This window comes from Panthera pardus, unplaced genomic scaffold (genome assembly GCF_024362965.1).
Source record: "Panthera pardus isolate Hobbes unplaced genomic scaffold, ASM2436296v1 HiC_scaffold_21, whole genome shotgun sequence".
NCBI classification, from domain to species: Eukaryota; Metazoa; Chordata; class Mammalia; order Carnivora; family Felidae; genus Panthera; species Panthera pardus.
Window position 1 is genome coordinate 16,064,882 of NW_026526777.1, and position 18,618 is coordinate 16,083,499.

Sequence of the window (18,618 nt, forward strand, 5' to 3'; positions counted from 1 at the left end):
AATTCAATATCAAAATGCTTTAGTATCCATATTCATCTAATTATTGCTAAAGTTTTAATTACTGATTAAAAGTATTTCCTCTCCTGACAATGTAAGCTCATATCATCCAATCTCTTTAATCATAAATACCTAAATTGCTATATGCAGTATTCCATTTTGAGTTCTATTAATTACAGAAACACTATATGTAACAAGAAATGAAACACTTTTTAAGTACATATACATCACTTTCATTTAGTGGTTATTAAAATATTAGTTTTTCTGTCTTCTTAGAGTCACTATATAATACAGAACAATCATTAGCATTATTATTAATTAATTATATTACTAATAAACATTTCAAGTTAGAAATATATATCAGCATATTATACTCACAGCACCAGTTTCATCTCGCAGTGTTGAAATTCGTCCACTCAGCAAACTAGAAGAGTCATGATCAATAAGCGGTTAGTTCCTAAAAGCTGAGTATGAAAAGAATGCCCTCATTTTTTATCAAATGTCCAAGACCAATACAAATGAATCATCCTATCTTCAAAATAATATCAAAAATTTTAAATCTATTTTAAAAGTGAAGATTTTTACCCAAAAAAATGAAAACATTAATTTAACCGGAAAAATAAATTTTTTTATTACTTTAGTAATCAAGTTTTAAAAAAAAAATGGTACTAAAGAATTATATAAAATACCTGGAAAAAAAAGAATCTGGAATCCACATAAGGGTTTGTCTTGAGGTACTAAATCTGCAATTAAAAATAATCTGGTATTATAAATGAGGACATGATTTGAAATCTCAGTGTTAACCTGCTTCACATAATAATTTACAAGTTGTTGCACAGCTATAGCTACATCAATTATGTACATTTATTATTTTAAAATCGTGCCAGTTTCAATTCAGAGCTAAGATTATTCAAAGAGAGCACAACAAAAATCACGGAATTTTTTTTATTTTTTATTTTAGAGAGAGAGTGTGTGTACAACCTGGGGGGGGGGGCAGGGGCAAAAGGAGAGGGGGAGGGAGGGAGAATCCCAAGCAGGCTCCATGCTCAGCAGGGAGTCCGATGCAGGGATCACCCTGGGATCCTGACTTGGTGACCTGAGCCAAAATCAAGAGTGAGACGCTCAACCGATTGAGTCACCCAGGTGCTCCCAAAATCAAATAACTAATTCGCTAACATATAATGCTTCTTAAAATACCACTTTCCAGCATGCCATCTGCTGAAGAATCAACAAAGGCCATCACAAAAAGTCCAAAATTCTCAACATTTATAATTACCTTCAAGTCCCATTCCATCTCTCCAACACAAGTGTATTCCCATCTAATAAGATAGTACTTCAATACCCTTGGACAATTCATGCTTACTCTCTCATTGGGTATCTACTCTACCTACATATTCTTTTTTACTTTCTGTTGCCATCACCATGTGTCCTCACACAGAAGACAGCCAAACAGACTTCTGCTTTTCTCCACATTCCTTGTCTAGCATTATGACTGTTCTAAAGCAGTCCCTGTGCCCATTAATCAGATTAAGAAAGGATCCAGGGAGTTCATTCAAGAAACCACGGCAAATTTTGCAAGTGTATATCTTAGCAAAATCTTAAGAAAACATGAGGAGCAGATTACGGCTAGTCAAAGGAAACTGACTTGGCCAAATAAATAAAAGCAAATTCAGTAAATGGCAAACTGAAGGATACAAGGATCCACTGCCCCCCCCCCCCCACACAAAATCACTATGTTCTTGAGCCTATCAAATTAACTCCAAATAAGGATCACTTATAACTTGTGATCCTTCACGCACTCATTATTCAGCAGACTGCCAGAGAACTCAAATTTTGTGTCACTTAGAAAATTACACAGGTCTGCTTAAAGTTGCATTAGCAGTTTCAATTAAAATCAGCAGTTTGGGGTAGGGTTAGTAATCTGAAATTTATGGGCAAAAGGATTAGATCCTCTCCCCCACCAATTTTCCACTTTTCAAACAAGAGGAAGACAAATTGGGGGGGGGACCCCACAGAACGTAAAAACCAGGTTTCAAGTCTGACGTCATAAAAATGACATTTGCAATTACATGCGGTGCCTGGGTGGCTCAGTCAGTTTCGCATACAACTCTCGGGCTTCACCTCAGTCATGATCTCACCGTTTGTAGATCTAGCTCTACACTGGGCTCTGCACTGACAGCTTGGAGTCCGCTTGGGATTCTCTCGCTCCCTCTCTGCTCCTCCCCCCGTTTGCGCAGGTGTGCATGTACTCTCTCCCAAAAATAAACTTTAAAGAAAAAATAAATTAGCTACACTTTAAGGAAAAAAATAAATAAAGTTACATGTGACAAGCATAATTTTCTGCAATATATATGAAAGCCTTATCTAATGGTTTTTAGCTCCTATCCACAGTGTGCCAAGAAAAGGGCCATGTCCAATCTGGTCTCAGCAGAAATGTTACTCAAGATATTAGCATAATATCTACACTTATAGTTCTTGCTCTTTGCCTCCCTCTAAATTAACTTGGAAGCAATCTAATTAAAATTATTTATCCTTCAATGTTACTATGCCACCAACCCTTACATTTCCCATTTTTACTTCAAATTCCTTTATCAAACCTGTAAGGCTGGTACTATAATCATCACTTTACATTTTAGGAAAACTAAGCACTAAAAAATAATTTGCCCTAGGCTGCTGAGTAGTTACAGGGAAAGCCTGGGAACTGGAATCTGTATCTGCATGATTCCAAAGTCCTTTGTCCATAAGTTCCCCACTAGCAGATCCCAGACCTCTCTTGTGAGGCCTCAAATTGTACTCATTCATAACAGAATTAATCACAAATTGAGTCATATTAGGTTTCTTTCACTTCTTTAGGGTTTTTTTTTTGGGGGGGGGTTGGTAAATACTGTTAATTCTAAGTGAGCCCTTTTCTTCTCTACTTCCTGAATTACCCACAGTGTTAAATAAATCATAAAAATTGCTCATTTCTATAATTCCTTTGAATATGTCCAATTTCATATCCTTCCTCTCTTCGGGGGGTGGAAAGGACCTCACGTATATAACATATGCTTCTCTGCTCACAGTATACCCTCCTTTTGAGTCTTACTCTATCACCTTGGAGCCTACCTCCATTCTTGCCACAGGTAGTTCTCCCAGGGGCAATTCCTCAACTTTATTGAGAATCAAATCAGGATTTTTTTTTTTCTTCACAATGGCTAAGGTGATTGTGTTAATCTGTTTTGTACAAGATACAGATGACTTCTGGATCCCTTCTAGCTCTAAACTGTTGCAAGAGTCTATGATTCAAAGTAACTCAAGAAAATAGCCTTAGAACACTTGAAGTTGGATGTCCTATTTTCTATAGGCCATGTCATTACTTATGTTATAAACCATGTTATCCTAGCAAATCTATAAAGTTTATGCTGTTTTTTTAATTTAAATTCTCATTCCTATCTAACAACTTTCGTATGTCTTCTAAACTGTTCGATCCAATAATATATTTATCTTATTTTTGTATTCTTTGCTAATATCATCACTTAGAAAAACTTACACCCTGATAAAATCAAGTTTCATAAACATGAAATAAAATAAACTGTTTCAGCTCCAAGATGGCTGCCTTTTATGATTAAAAAATTTAAACTCAATTCTACAGTCATTACCAAGAGTTCACTCATTATTAAACCATCCACTTTCAGCATGCAGTAAATAACACTACATTTAATTTTTATCGTAATAGTAATATCGTAATACTTTAGAATACCTGAAAAGAAACATCATCCACAATCTATAGCAATTAGGAACCAGTGCAGGTATTTTCAATGACTATAGTGCTATTCCTCAGCATTAACACACACTGCAGGTCGACTCCAGAGGGGGTATTCCTTTGCATCCATACGTTATCAAACCCGCAAAATTTCCATGTGATTTTAAGGGAAAAAATCCATTTCTTACATTAGGACACATGTCTTCTCCAGAAGACCAGTATCTATACAGAGCAATAATCTACCTCACACTGTTGAACGGTTTTGCATGGGGGGAGGGGGCGACCGGGAAAGAATGAAGAATTACTGATTCTTGTGTTGAATAAGTACACTTAGAATTAAACGTTTAGGATTAAAGTACGATACATTTTTATCCGTATGCTTCACAATGTTGTTTTGTATTTTTAAAAATATTAGTTACGTCCGGGATGGTGAAATCCTTTCATGTTCTCGAGCACTCTATCGTTCATCTCCTACCAAGCTTAAAACTCAACCACCCCTTCCTTCAAACAGAGCTGGCAAAGTCCCATTTTTGAGAAGAGTGACTCATAAGCCATACCGAATCCACAAATGATTTTCCCCCAAGAAAGCTTAATAGAAGTCACAGACAGGGAGTGGAAGGCAAGAGAGAGGATACAGAGCTTTCAGTCTGTCTACTCTGAGTAGACAGTGCCAATATCCAAAGCTTCTCAGAACCAACTGTTAAAATTGCGGTTCCTGGACCCACTGCCCTGCAGGTTGAACAGATCCTTCAAAGCTATACACCCAGAAACTCTGAAAATAAATAACGTACTGCAACTCTACTGTACTCCATCCACCGAAACCCTTCGAGACTGCAAACACTCCTTAATTAGAAGGGGAAAAGAGCACAGTACTCTTTCTTACCCACGCCCACCGACACCTTGTTGACCGAAAAGGGAAGCAGGTTCATCTGCAAAAGCCAAACCACAAGGCCAGGCTTCTACAAAATAAATTCCTCAAATACACTCTAAGGTTAGGTAAGGAAGGCTTTTTAATGTTCCACTTGGCCTGATAGTTTAGAAAGGGGGAGGGACAAAGGTTGGCATTCTAGGAAGGCAGCCACGGGCACATGGGCCCGGCTCGCTCTAATTCCAAGAGGCCCTCCTGCCTCTCCGTCCCCGGAGCAGAGACTTCAACTCGAGACCGCCGACATTCTTCCCGCCCGGAGGGCCCCCGCGTCACCCACCGGGCTCGGCTCCCACATTCGCCCAAGTCCCCGCCAACCTTGGCCTCGCCGTCCCCCTGCAGGCCGTCCGCCGCATGCCCGCTCCGAGGCCCTTCTCCGCGGACTCACCTGGTCCCCCCGACGTTCAGCTGCACGATCTCGCCACTGCCAGCCGCCGCCGCGGCGAAGCTGCCGCAGTGCCCTCCCGCCATCTCCGGAGGCTCCGGGCGCGCACGCCGCCCGCCGTCCCCGGCCGGGGCCGTCGAGCCCGCGGAGGGAGCCCGAAGAGGCGGCGGTGGCGGCGGGGGCGGCGGCGGCGGCGGCGGCGGGGGCGGCGGCTGCGGCAGGGCCAGCAGGGCGGCGGCGGCCGGAGGGCGGGAGGTGCCCGGAGCGTCCCCCACCTTCCCGGCGGCCGGGCCGAGCTCTCTCGCGGCCGCCTCTTCCCCTCCGCTCCCGCGGCGCGGGAGGGCGGCCTGGCCTCCACCTCTCGCGGCCTCCAGGCCGCAGGGCCGGCCCCGGTCTCTCCTAGTGCTCGGCTCCCGCCGCCGCCGCTGCCGCCACCGCCAAGGCGGCCGCTGCAGCCGCAACCTGCCTGGGAGAAGGGGTCGCCGCTGGGGACAAAATACCGCAGCGCTCACCGCTTCGCCCGCCGCTGCGGGGGAGGGGGGGGAGGAGGAGGAGGAAGGAAGGGCGGGGGAGGAGCTTCCCAACCCAGCGGGGCTGGCACTGAGGGAGTTAAGGGAACGTGCTCCTGGGCCGCCGCCCGTAGGCGCGGGTTTCCAGGTCTTTCCAAGCGCCCCCCACCCCCCGCGCGATCCCAGCCCGTTCCGTTTTACATTTAAGGTTTTCCAGTAGTCAGATTCCCCACATTGGGGGCAAGTCTGGGCAGACTGTCCTAAGCAACTTTATTGTCTCCCTTCACGCCGATTTGGGAGGTGAAGGGGAAATTTCCTGGAGGTAGTAGTTGCTGCCTAAATGTAAAAAATACAAATACAATGAAAATTTGGGGATTTTGTAACTTTTTAAAATAGCGTTTATCTCAGCAAATTCATTACTGTATTACCCTCTTCAGTCTCAACCCTAGTCCCCCAAGCAGTTTTGTTACTCGTTTTGTTAAACCGGGAAGGAAACAAAAGGACAAAAACAACCCCTAGCATGTGTAGGGCAATGTGTTTCTGGAATACAGTAAGCATTCAGTGTTAGACACACAAATATACACTTTAAGAATTGTTTACTTTAAATATATATTGGAATCTGAAAACTTAGCCGCTACTAAAGTGTATGTGTATGTATGTATATAATTATATATACACATAATTTTTAATTTTTTTTTAAATTTCAGAACGAGCATGGAGGCAGAGAGAGAAAGAATCCCAAGCAGGCTCCACACTCAGTGCTGAGCTGATGGGGTCTCCATCCCACCACACCTACCCCCATCCTGACCCAGCCGAAATCCAAAGTCCCACACTTAATTGACTAAGCCACCCAGGAGCCCCCTAAAGTATATTTTTAAAATCATAACACTATAATACCTGATGTTAGCTAACATGTTTCAGAGTTCATTATTAGTCTGTGGTACTAAACTCTGTTAAAAAGAAAGACTCAAGATGGAGTCACTTTTGCTAAACCCCATCAAGACTTAGTGCCTAATCTGGGGCACCTTGCTGGCTCATGTGGAAGCTTGGTGAGTTCAACCCCCACCTTGGGTATAGAGATTACTTAGAAATAAAATCTTAAAAAAAAAACCAACAAAAAAACTTAATGCCTAACCTAATTGCAGCTTAAGCCTCTTCTAGGACTGGAAATTTAAAACAATTAGTCTGGGGGTGCCTGGGTGACTTAGTCGGTTAAGCCACCAACTCTTGATTTCGGGCTTAGGTCATGATCTCATGGTTCCATGAGTTCAAGCCCTGCATTGAGCTCTGTGCTTGCAGAGTTTGCTTGGGATTTTCTCTCTCCCTCTCTCTCTGCCCCTACCCTGTTTGCATTCTCTCTCTCTCTCTCTCTCTCTCTCTCTCTCTCAAAATAAACTAAATAAATTAAAAAATAAATAAATAATAAAGCAATTAGTCTGGAATTTCCCAATCAGCATTAGTGAGGAAACTTGCCAGATAAGCCCCCTTGTCTTTCCCTAAGGAAAGGTAACCCTACCTGGAATAATTGAATCTTTAAACCTCCCCATTCCACCCTCCTTTTGCCTCTAAAAACTGTTTTTTTGTACCATTGTCAGAAGCTACCCCATTCATGAATTGTTGAATAAAACCAATGAGATCTTCAAATTTACTCAGTTGGATTTTGTTTAACAATTCTTAGCATGAATTGTGTTTTTAAAAATAGTTTTACCAGAGGGATTCAAACTGAAGACCTACATGATGTTATGATTTTATTTTCATTGTCATAATAATAAAAAAAATAAAACACTCTGCTGGAAAATATACCAGTGATAATGATGACTTTATCCAAATTTGATTTAAAAGAGGCTAGCACTATTTATAAGATAAATATTATTTACCCCAGTTAACAATGATAATAATAATAGCTAATTTGTATTGTTAAAAAACAAAATTCAACTGAGTAGATTTGAAGATCTAATTGGCTTTATTAAACAAGTCATGAATCGGGCAGCATCCCATCCAGCAAGTAGAGGGGAGGTCTAAGGAATTGTACAAAATGCACGGTTTTTATAGGAAGGAAGATGGGGCAAGAGAGTTATCAGCAAAAGACAAGAAAGGATTGTTTCTGGCAAGATCACCTTCCCTTGCAAGGTGGGACAGGGAAAGGGGTCTTACTCAGATTACTTCATCTTTTGGAGGATGGAGAAGGCCCATGTGACAGATTATTTCATTGGTGCTATCGGAAAATTCCTGACTGCCTGGTTAAAACTTACATTTCTGGGGGAGGTTGACACTGCAGTCAGGTTAGGTATTCAGCCTACCCAGCTGGCACTTAAACTTGGCCTAAGTGATACCATTTGGGGCCTGTGGTTTTCTTTTTGACATTATTTATTACCAATTTTTCACATCCTAGATGGTTTACATATTTTTTGTCATTCTTTTTCTTTACAACTATTATCACTATTTTAAAAATAAAAAAATCTGAGAGTTAAAATGATCAGGAAACTTGCTCAAAATTACATAGCTGGCAAGGGGCATAGCAGGAATTTGTAGGCGGGCAGTTGAATTTCAGGGCCTCTCTCTGTACCCTAAACCTTCACTTTATACTGAGGTCACTTTATACTGAGGTGAGTAACAGTTTAGATTAAGGAGCAGCACACTAAGAATCTCTCATACTTTAAACAGTGTTAGTTAGCTATCTTTGCTCCAACTGATAATGTCCATTTCTATTAGGATCTAAAGTTTTGTTTTCAAATTGGCAGTATAGAATTAGGTGGTAAAAAGGCCATTTAATTTTTCCTAGGCCCATAACTTGAAAGAATGTAAAAGCATACTAACAGATTTTTGCCTTCAGTGAATTCAAGAGGCAACTTGGAGTTAGACTAAGGCCTGTGATATTGTGATTTATAATAAGAAATATATATTTGGTCTTTATCCTCTGTTCTGGGACAGAACTCCTAAAAACCATTGTAATTTCCTAAGTGATGAGAGCAATAAATGTTCCTTTTGTTATGTTAATGAGGTGACTTTTGGAAAGCCCTTAGGTAACCAAAAATTTAGGGGCTGGTTGCTAGACCCAACCCTGTGATTACTGGGGTGGAAATTTCAGTCCCACCACCCCCAGCTCCCACCTCTAGGAAGAATCAATTACCGATGGCCAGTGATTTAATCAACAGAGACTTTGTAAAACCCCAAAGGAACAGGGTTTAGAGAGCTCCCAGGTTGGTGAACACATAAAGATTCAGGGAGAGTGGCACTCTGATAGGGCATCAAAGCTCTGTACCCTTTCCCCATATCTTGCTCTTTGGATCTCTTCCACCTGGCTATTCCTGAGATATATCCTTTTGTAATACACAAACGATCCAGTGAGTAAATGGGTTTCTTGACTGCTGTGAGCTGTTCTAGCAAGTTAATCAAACCCAAAGAGGGGTTTTGTGGGAACCTATGATTTGTAGCCAGTCATTTAGAAGCATTGGTAACAACCTGGAGTTGGAAGTGGTGTCTCAAGTCCAAAGAGTGAGTTGGAGAAACCTCTAATCTGTAGCCAGTGAGTCAGAAGCATAGGTAACAAACTATGCTTATGATTGGCATCTGAAGTGGAGGACGCTCTTAGAGGACTGAGCCCTTAACCTATGGAATCTGATACTACCTCCAGGTAGATAGTGTCAGAATTGAGTTTTGGCCCCCCAACTGATGTACAGAGAATTGCTTGATGGTGGTAGAAAACCCCTTTTTCTACAGTGGAATTGTGTGCAGAATCCCTTAGTAGGCATTCAAGTGAGATGTTGAGTAGGCAGTTGAATATAGGAGTTGGAAGAGAGATTCAAACTGAAAATACTCTTAAACTTTGCTGAACTAAAACTTTGGTGGAGAGGGCACCTGGGTGGCTCAGTGGGTTAAGCTTCTGACTCTTGGTTTCATTTCAGGTCATGATCTCACAGATTCATGGGTTTGAGCCCTGCATACTTCATGCTGCCAATATGGAGCCTGCTTGGTATTCTCTCCCTTTTCCTCTCTCTCTGCCCTACTGTCTCTCAAAAAAAACAAAAACAAAAACAAAACAAAAAACACTTTGGTAATTAGCAGTGTTGAGATGGCTCTTAGAGCCATGGGACTGCCTGAGATCATAAGATCATAAGATCATAAGAATGTAGAATGAGACAAAAATAGGGATCAGGAGGGAACCCTTGACTATACAACATTGGGAGACTAGGAGAAGAAGGTGGTTCAGCCAAGGAGAAAGGAATTCTGGCAAGCTGGCAGAAAACCAAGGGAGCAGAAGGTCCAGTGAGATAATAGGCCAAATAAAAAAACTAAGAATTGACCATTGGATTTAGCAACATGAAGGAAATTGATGACCTTTTAAGTAAGAATAGTTCTAGTTCAGCAATGAGAGAAACGGCATGATTGGTGGGGTTTTGCTGTAAAGAAAAGTAAAGAAATGGATACTAATAAGCAGAGAAAGTAAGGTCAAGAAAGAACTTTTTAAATATGGTAAAATAAATAACCATATACTGAGAGAAACCATTTAGTAGAGAGCAAAAACTGGTAAGTCAAGAGAGGCAGAGAGAAGATAATGATTAAAGTTATGTCTTTAAGTAGATGAAGGAAGACCACATGTATCCAACGAGTAAAGATAAACTGAGCCAAAAAGAGGAAAGGTAATTTGTCCAGTGTTTGCCGTTGCCATTGTTATTACTGTTATCTTCTGAGCCACTCTAAGTGTAGATACACCCATTATTTGGGTATGTCTTTAATGATATACTCTATGTACGAGATTTTAAAACCATTGGCTTGAGATTACTGACAGTAATTGGGAAAACTTTCTCCACAGAACTGTCAATATCTAAAGGCAAGCCATAGAAAAAGGGAAAAGGTCTCAGAAGTTCACTGGATCCTATCCCTCAGACCTTTTCAAACAAAACATATTCCTAGTCTGATGCCACACTCATCAAAGACGTTGTGGTTTAAGGGAAGATGTAGGACAATAATTTGGAAAGATTGGTGAAGGGCCAGAATGACATCTACCCTCCAGGCCCATGGTATGAGGATTATGGGAAAGAAAATAGACTAGAGTTGAGAAGGAAGCAAGGGAATCAGTGTCCATAGGGGAGAGTCCACTTTTAGTCTGTGCCAAGAACATTTAGAAAAGATGGTGAAGGTGAAGGTTATTTTCCTTATAAGGGACCATAAATTCTAAAGCACACATTGGAAGGGTTTTGTTTTGGGGGAGAAGAGTGGAGAATGAGATATGATCTGTGAGTGCTGGACTTTTGTGCAGAACAATATAAAATGCGAAAATTGGTATGAACAGATTAGTCCTGAGGTTCCCTTAGGCAGATTGTGGTTGTGATTCAGAGAAGGTTTTGTTTAATTTTGGGGTGTGGATGACAGCAAAGGCCTTTGTCTGAAGCAAAGAAAGTTCAATGAACACTCCCAGAAAACTATTTCTTTAAAGACTTTTTTAAAGTCTCTCAAGGTCTACAAGGTCTGAGATGATCTCACATATCTCCTATTGGCATTCGGTCTCCCTCTGCTATCTTCTTCCCATGTTCCTTCTTACCTCGCTACTCCATTCAGGATACACTGGCCACCTTGTTATTATTCCAAAATGTCAAATATGCCCCAGCTTCAGGGTTTTACACCTTGCTTTTCCCTCTGCTTAAACTTTTTCCTTGAGACAGACAAATACCTCACTTCTTCAGGACTCTGCTCAAATATCACCTTATCAGAGAGATGTTTGTTCTTCTAACACAACAAGAGAAAGAAAATAGAACCATAAAGAACATACTCAACTAATCCAAAAGAAGGCATAAAAATAGCAAGGCAAGAAAAAGAATAGATGACAGAAGTAGAAAACAATTAGCATCATGGTAGATTTAAACCCAGCCATTATCAATAATCACATTAAATATAAATGGTTTAAACACTCCAACTAAAAGGCAAGGTTTTCCAGACTAGATTTAAAAAAAAAGCAAGACCTAACAATATACCACCTAAAAGAGAACCTTTTAAGATATAAGATCACAAATAAGTTAAAAATAAAAGAATGAAAAAAAAAAGGTGAAAAATAAGCCATATGCAACGGACTGAATGTTTGGATCCCCTCCCAAATTCATATGCTAAAGTTCTAACCCCCAATATGGTAGTATGGGGAGAGGGAGCTTTAGGAAGAAATTAGGTCCTGAAGGTGGAGCCCTCATGAATGGGAATAGTACCATTAAAAAAGAGATGGCAAAGAGCTCTCTTGCCCTCTTTCTGTCATGTGAGGATACAGTAAGAAGATGGCACTCTGAAACACAGAAGAAAGCATCACCGGAACCCAACAAATACTGGCATCCTTATCTCAGACTCCCAGCCTCCAGCATTCCAACATGAGAAATTTCTGTTGTTTATAAGCCACCCAGTCTATGGTAGTTTGTTATAGCAGCCCAAACTAAGACTCCATACTGATACTAGTCAAGAGAAAGCTGGAACAGATATATCAACATTAGACAAAGTAGATTTCAGAACAAAGAATATTACCAGGGATAAAGAAGATCATTTCAAAATGATAAAGGAGCTGTGTCATTAAGACAGCATAACAATTGAAAATATTTATGTACCTAGTAACTGAACTTAAAAATACAGGAAGAAAAAACTGATAGAACTGCCAAGAGAAATAAGGAAGTGCATAATTATCGACAGGTGTTTCAGTATTTTTATTGCAATAATTGGTTGAACTAGTAGATGAAAAAATCAGTAAGGACAAAGAAGATTTGAACAACATCAACTAAAATAACTTGTTGATATTTGTAGAACATTCCACTCAACAAGAGCAAAATGCACATGATGTTCAAGTGCTCACAGAACTTTTACCAAGATAGACCATATTCTGGACCATAACACAATTCTCAGTAAATTTAGAAAGATTCAAGTTATACAGATTATGGTCTCTGGCTGCAATGCAATTATGTAAGAAATAAATAAGAAAGAAAGAAGGATATCTGGAATATTCCCAAATATTTGGAAACTGCATAACACAGTGCTAAATAATGTATAGGTTATAAGGAAATTAAAAATTGTTCAAAATAAAGGTGTTTTGAAACTGAATATCTAAATGTACGGGATCCTGCTAAAGCAATACTTAGAAAATAATGACATCAGGGTCAACCTTAAGAAACTAGGAAAAGAATAGCAAAGTAAAATCAAAGTGAGCAGAAGAAAGGAAATAATAAAGATCAAAGTAGAAATCAATGAACTAGAAAAGAGAAAAGCAACATAGCCAAAATCTGGTTCTTTGAGGAGATTAATTAAATTGATGAACCTCCAGCCAGACGAATTTGGAAAAAAAGAAAGAAGACACAAATAATGTATCTCAGGCATGGGAGAGGTGGTAACACTACTGATCACACTATTAAAGGGAATATTAAAGGGAAATAAGGGGATGTTATGAACAAGTATGCCCACAAAGTATGCTTACATGAAATGGACAAATTCTTCAAAAAACACAAACTACCAAGACTTAAGAAGAAATAGACTACCTGGAAAGCTCTATTTCTAGGGAAGAATTGTAATTTGTAGTTTAGAATCCTCCCACAAAGGGGCACTTGGATGTCTGAGTCTGTTAAGCATCTTGGTTTGGGCTCAGGTCATGATCTCATGGTTTGTGAATTCAAGCCCTACATTGGGCTCCATGCTGACAGCGTGGAGTCTGCCTGGGATTCTCTCTCTCTGCCTCTCACCCACTCACATTCTCTCCCTTTCTCTCTCTCAAAATAAATAAGTACACTTAAAAAAATCTTCCCACAAATAAAATTCCAGGAACAGATGGCTTCACTGGTGAATTCTGCTTATATTTAAGGAGGAAATAGTGTCAATTCTCTATAACCCTTCCACAAAACGTAAGAATTGGGAAAGAATTTCCAACTCATTCTCTGAGGACAGCATTTCCTGATACCAAAATCAGAAAGAGATACAAGTAAACTACAGACCAATTTCCCTCATGAACCTAGATGCATAAATGTTTAACAAAATATAAGCAAAGAGAACCCCCCCAAAATGCAAATTAATAATATATCCACAATGAGGTGGGGTTTTCCCTGGAAATGCATGTGTCTCTGTGTGTCAAATCTCCCTTTCATTTCTTTTATGAGGGTACCACTCATTGAATTTATGGCTCACTCTAAATCCAGGATGATCTCATCTCAAGATCCACAACTTAATTACATCTGCAAAAATTTTATTTCCAAATAAACTCACATTCACAGGTATCAGGGATTAGGGCTTAGACATATCTTTTGGGAACCACTATTTACATATTTTTCCAAAAACTATTACACAGATATCTGTATCAACTTTATTTGTAATGGCCAAAAACTAGAAACAATCCAACTGTTCATCATCAGGCAAAAGGCTAAACAAATTCCATTCCTTGCAATGGTATACTTCTCAACAATGAAAGTGAATGAAGTACTATACATAAAAACCTGGATGAGTGTAAAAATAATTAAATGAGTGAAAATATAAATATAAGAAGCCAAACCAAAAAAAAAATGTATGTACTGCGTGATTCCATTTATATAAAATTCTAGAAAATGTAAAGCAGTGTTTAATCACAGAAAATGGATAGATCAGTGGTTTTCTGGGGAGGAGAGATGGAAAGGTATTTGGTGGGGAATATTACAAAGAGGTACAAGGAAACTTTTTGGGTGATGGTTATTTCATTATTTTGATAGTGGTGATGATTTTCTGTATGTACACATCTACCCAAACTTAATAAACTGTACACCTTAAATAAGTGCAGTTTATTGTATTTTAATTATACCCCAAATCCATTGTGAAAAATAGTGTTTCCTCATGGATTCTGCCGTGTTCTAATCATCTGTGGTAACTCCGGGAAATAATACTAAGCCACTCTCGCATTCCACAATTTTGTTTTCCTTTTTCTTTTTTCCTATGTGCTATGAGACACTTAAATTAGGGACTGCATCACCTGGGCTCCCTTGCCTGCTGACTTCCAGTTGGTGCTAGCCAATGGGAGGTACAAGCTGGAGATTCAGGGCATAGCGAGACAATGGCCAGGACATTTATTTCCCCCTGTTTCTGCATAGTTCTGGAAGTGTTTGTGTTTTTCTCTGGTCACGCTTCATGTAAGATATTCCTCTTTCAGAGGTTTAACTCTGGTTAGGTCCCCTGTAAACCATGTCTTCCCTTAAAAAAGGGAAAATAGCTTCCTGTTGTTCCTAGTCATTGTGTATTTTACCATCCCTTCCTGGATCCCTGAAATCTGCCCACACCTCCCTAAAGAGTACCTTTAACCCTATTTAGTTAATATCTTTCCATCCCCCTCCTCCCCTTTCTCTCTCTCTCTCTGTCTCTCTCTCTCTCTCTCTCTCTCACACACACACACACACACACACACACACACACACACACACACACACACACATCCCTCCTAAGGTAAAACAAGATGTTCTAAGCAATAATACTCCTAACAATAATAATATATTCTGCTAAATTTTCCCAGATCCACAATGGAAGAATCCACAATTACTAAACAGAACTATTTCAGTTTTCCTTTTATTATCTTCTTATTTCTGGACCAGTCATTGGTAAACTATGGCCCACAAGTCAGATCTGGCTTATTATCTGTCTTTTTAAATAAAGTTTTATGGAAGCATAGTTTTACTGGAACATGGCCATGTTTGTGGCTGTTTTTGCACTACAATGGCAGAGGTGAGCAGTCATGACAGAGACCATATGGCCTTTGAAACCTACGATACTTGTTCTCTGGACTTTTATAAAGAAAGTTTTTCAACCTAGGTCATGCCTAGTGCCTACTGATAGTTAATAGATCAGGCCCATTACTGTAACTTTCCAAAGAACAGAGCAATCATTGCCTTTAGACAAATAACTGGCAGAAGACTTGAGATTATTATTATTTTTTTCTTTTTGGCCTGCGATGAAATTTTTAGGCAGGACTCTCTCCCCATTTTGTCACCATAAGTAGAAAGAAAGCAGTATAATGATTTTCTTTCATCTCATCTAGAGGAAACTCCCAGAGCTTGAGTTGTCTTTCCTATTTACCCCTGATGTTGTGCAACTTTAAATCAGAAGTGGGGTTAGTTACTGAAATTGAAATATGGGATTTCTCATAAAGTTTCAAACCTTAAATACAACCAGATGTACATATATGATTCTTATTTACACAAAATTGTGTACCAACAATTCTGTAAAGTGTAGAAAGAGCAAAAACAGACTACTGTGGCTACACGAATATTTCTATTTCAGAACAATTTCTCGGATGATGATATTGATTAATATATTCAGTAGAGTATTTCAAAAAATCATATATTATTAATGAGTAAAAGCCTCCCGTAACCATTAGTCAATATATATTGAGTTTTCATTAAAAGTTAATAAATCATTATATAAAAGGGCTTTGAAAACCATAAATCCAAATCCCATCCCATCATCGCAAGGTTCGAAATAAGAGGGAATTAATCAGAACAATTCTTCATGTGTTCAAATTATGATATTATACTGATATAGTTTGTTTCTACAAAAGCCCAAAATATAGAAACATTTCCTCTATAATCGATACTGTTTACCATTTAAGAGGACATTATTTCTGCCTTACATTCTTGGAAAAATATTAACAAGTTTTATTATTTCAAAAGTACTGTATTTTCTTAATGTGTCTGCTAACAGTTTGAGAGTCTTACTACAGTGAAAGTCTTAATAAAAAGAAAGCAGACTAACTTGAGGGACTTCATTTCAGTAAGACTTTTAACCAAAATTGGCTTCTGTGATGAGGACTATTTAAAAAAAAGTACCACCTTATTGTACTTAATTGTACAATATGGTAGAAAATATGTGGACCAAGAAATCTATACAATTGTACATGAATTTTGAGAAAGCACTTCCTAACTCCTTGGTTTAAATATGAAATAATATCACAGTAGCTTAGAACTCTGATCTCCTTTTTTCAATCAGAAATTTCTTTCAAGTTCCAGACTGAGTATACATGATGAAAAGAAAAAGTGAGTAAAACAAACAAGATTTTTGTCAATATATCAAAGTATTATACATAAACTATTTAAATGAATAAATATATTATGCTAAATACAATTTGAATATCAAAAGTTTCCATAGAATATGAAAGATTGGTCTAGGAAAAATTTCATCATATTTTACCATAACCATTATTTTGAGCACCATTAGGTATGGAGAAGAGTATTACTTCAAACTTTTTCCACCTAGCACATCCTAATTATTCTTTTTTGGTTGACCAAATTGTATAGGCTTAATACTACTTTATAACAATTTATTATGATATAAGAACTATTATGATATGAGAACTCTCCTCTTTTGAGGTTTCTAAAAGCCATTAAAAAGCCATTTTGCAGATAACATATAAAGAAATTTATCCAAAAATTTTCTATGAGTGTTAGTAAGTGGTAGATTTTAACCTGCATAATATTTTCTTATCATAGGGATCATTGTTTACATAAGTCTGATATTCATTTACTTCAGTCAATGAAATAATAATTCTATGTTTACTGTATAGCTTTGGCAGAGATGAAAATAATAACACATCAAAACAGTTTAGATTATACTGTGATTCTCCACTCCTTCTCAACAGAAATGACCTTTCTGACATATTACAATCTCCATTGTCCTAGGTGGTGACGAGAGGCCACTATGTTCAGTGAATTCTGCATTACATCTGGTTTGTAGACAGAACCATATACCAGCTATTGTAGTAAAGATTTTACAGATATCAAGTTCCAGGTATCATTATGTAATATTGTCCATCTACTTCTACAGGGATGACATTCCTTTATCTGTCCAATACCAACAGATAATACCTCAGGGAAGATAAATTGTCTTTATATCTCTGGCAGTTGGTTCATTAGAGAACATCACTAAAGGCCTCACCAGCCAGTCATGTATTCTATCATATATGATGTTCATCATAGTTTACATACAAACATTTCTTTAGCTTGATTTCTACCAAACCTGGCCACTGACTTTTAAAGACAGAAAATTCAATGGTGATTAAAATATCCAACCATTTTTCCTGAGTGAGGGAATAATCTCATTACCAGCATTATTATAAGGAATGGTGTTCCATCAGAAACACTATTCAATTAACTATTCAATTAGAGATTTGTTGTTTTCCCCAGCTGATTTCCGGACATAGCTAACTTCTGGGCAGTTGGCCATAACCTGCTTTCCATCATACACAGACAGCTATTTTAGCAACATATCATCTTGATTTATGGTCACACAGAATGTAGATCTCTGGTGTTCAATATCATCTCCCTTATCTCATACATTGGTGGCAATTCTCTTATGCTGTCTAAAAAATAGCCAGGGGTAATCACGGTCTACACACTGTGAATAGAGTAATACCTATAATTGATTACTTGCAAATTAAGTCATTAGGGTGTTGTGCATCTTCTTTTCTCTAGGTTATGCAGGTGGCCTTTAGATAGAACTTGCAGAATACCAGAAATATAATCTTTACTCCCTGGAGAAAACAAGTCCCAAGTGTTTTTTGAAACACTAGCCATCAGTCAGTCCCAAAATTTCATCAAAAGAAATATATCTAGATGAGCCAAAGTGATATACAGTTTACTGATACAAACCTTTGTCTGACCATTTCTTTGGAATAGGATTGTTAGTACAGAATAGAAACATTTCTCCAGTTCCATAATTTTTCGTTTTTAGGAGGATAAAATATGAGAACTTTGTAATCATTTTGAATTGTTATAGAATACTTCAATAGTTACCCAGTTCATATTTTTAAATTGACATAAATAAATAAATAATTTACTGAATCATATAAAAATTTAATCCAATAAAAGGCAGGAGAAAGGGGAAAAAGGAACAACAACAACAATAGCAAAGAAACAACTAAACAACTAATAAAAAATAATTTTCTAGAAAACAGCACGCAAAATCGGGTTGGATCTAACCATATCAATAATTACATAAACTATAAATAGTCTAATACCTCAATTAAAATTCAGAGATTGTCAGATTCTATTTTTAAAAATCAAGACCTAGGGGCGCCTGGGTGGCTCAGTCGGTT

General features: G+C 38.4%; 1 protein-coding gene across 1 annotated transcript in view; it reads right to left on the reverse strand.

Moving 5' to 3' along the window:
• Positions 1 to 5,244, reverse strand: part of KCTD3 (potassium channel tetramerization domain containing 3) — a 53,786-nt gene extending 48,542 nt beyond the window's left edge. The window contains exons 1-3 of the mRNA XM_019465618.2: positions 5,053 to 5,244; positions 687 to 740; positions 376 to 421 (exon numbers count right to left, since the gene is read on the reverse strand). Of these exons, the coding sequence (XP_019321163.2) occupies positions 376 to 421; positions 687 to 740; positions 5,053 to 5,135 (183 nt within the window). The 5' untranslated portion in view covers positions 5,136 to 5,244. The remainder of the gene's footprint in view (positions 1 to 375; positions 422 to 686; positions 741 to 5,052) is intronic.
• Between the last annotated feature and the right edge of the window lie 13,374 nt (positions 5,245 to 18,618).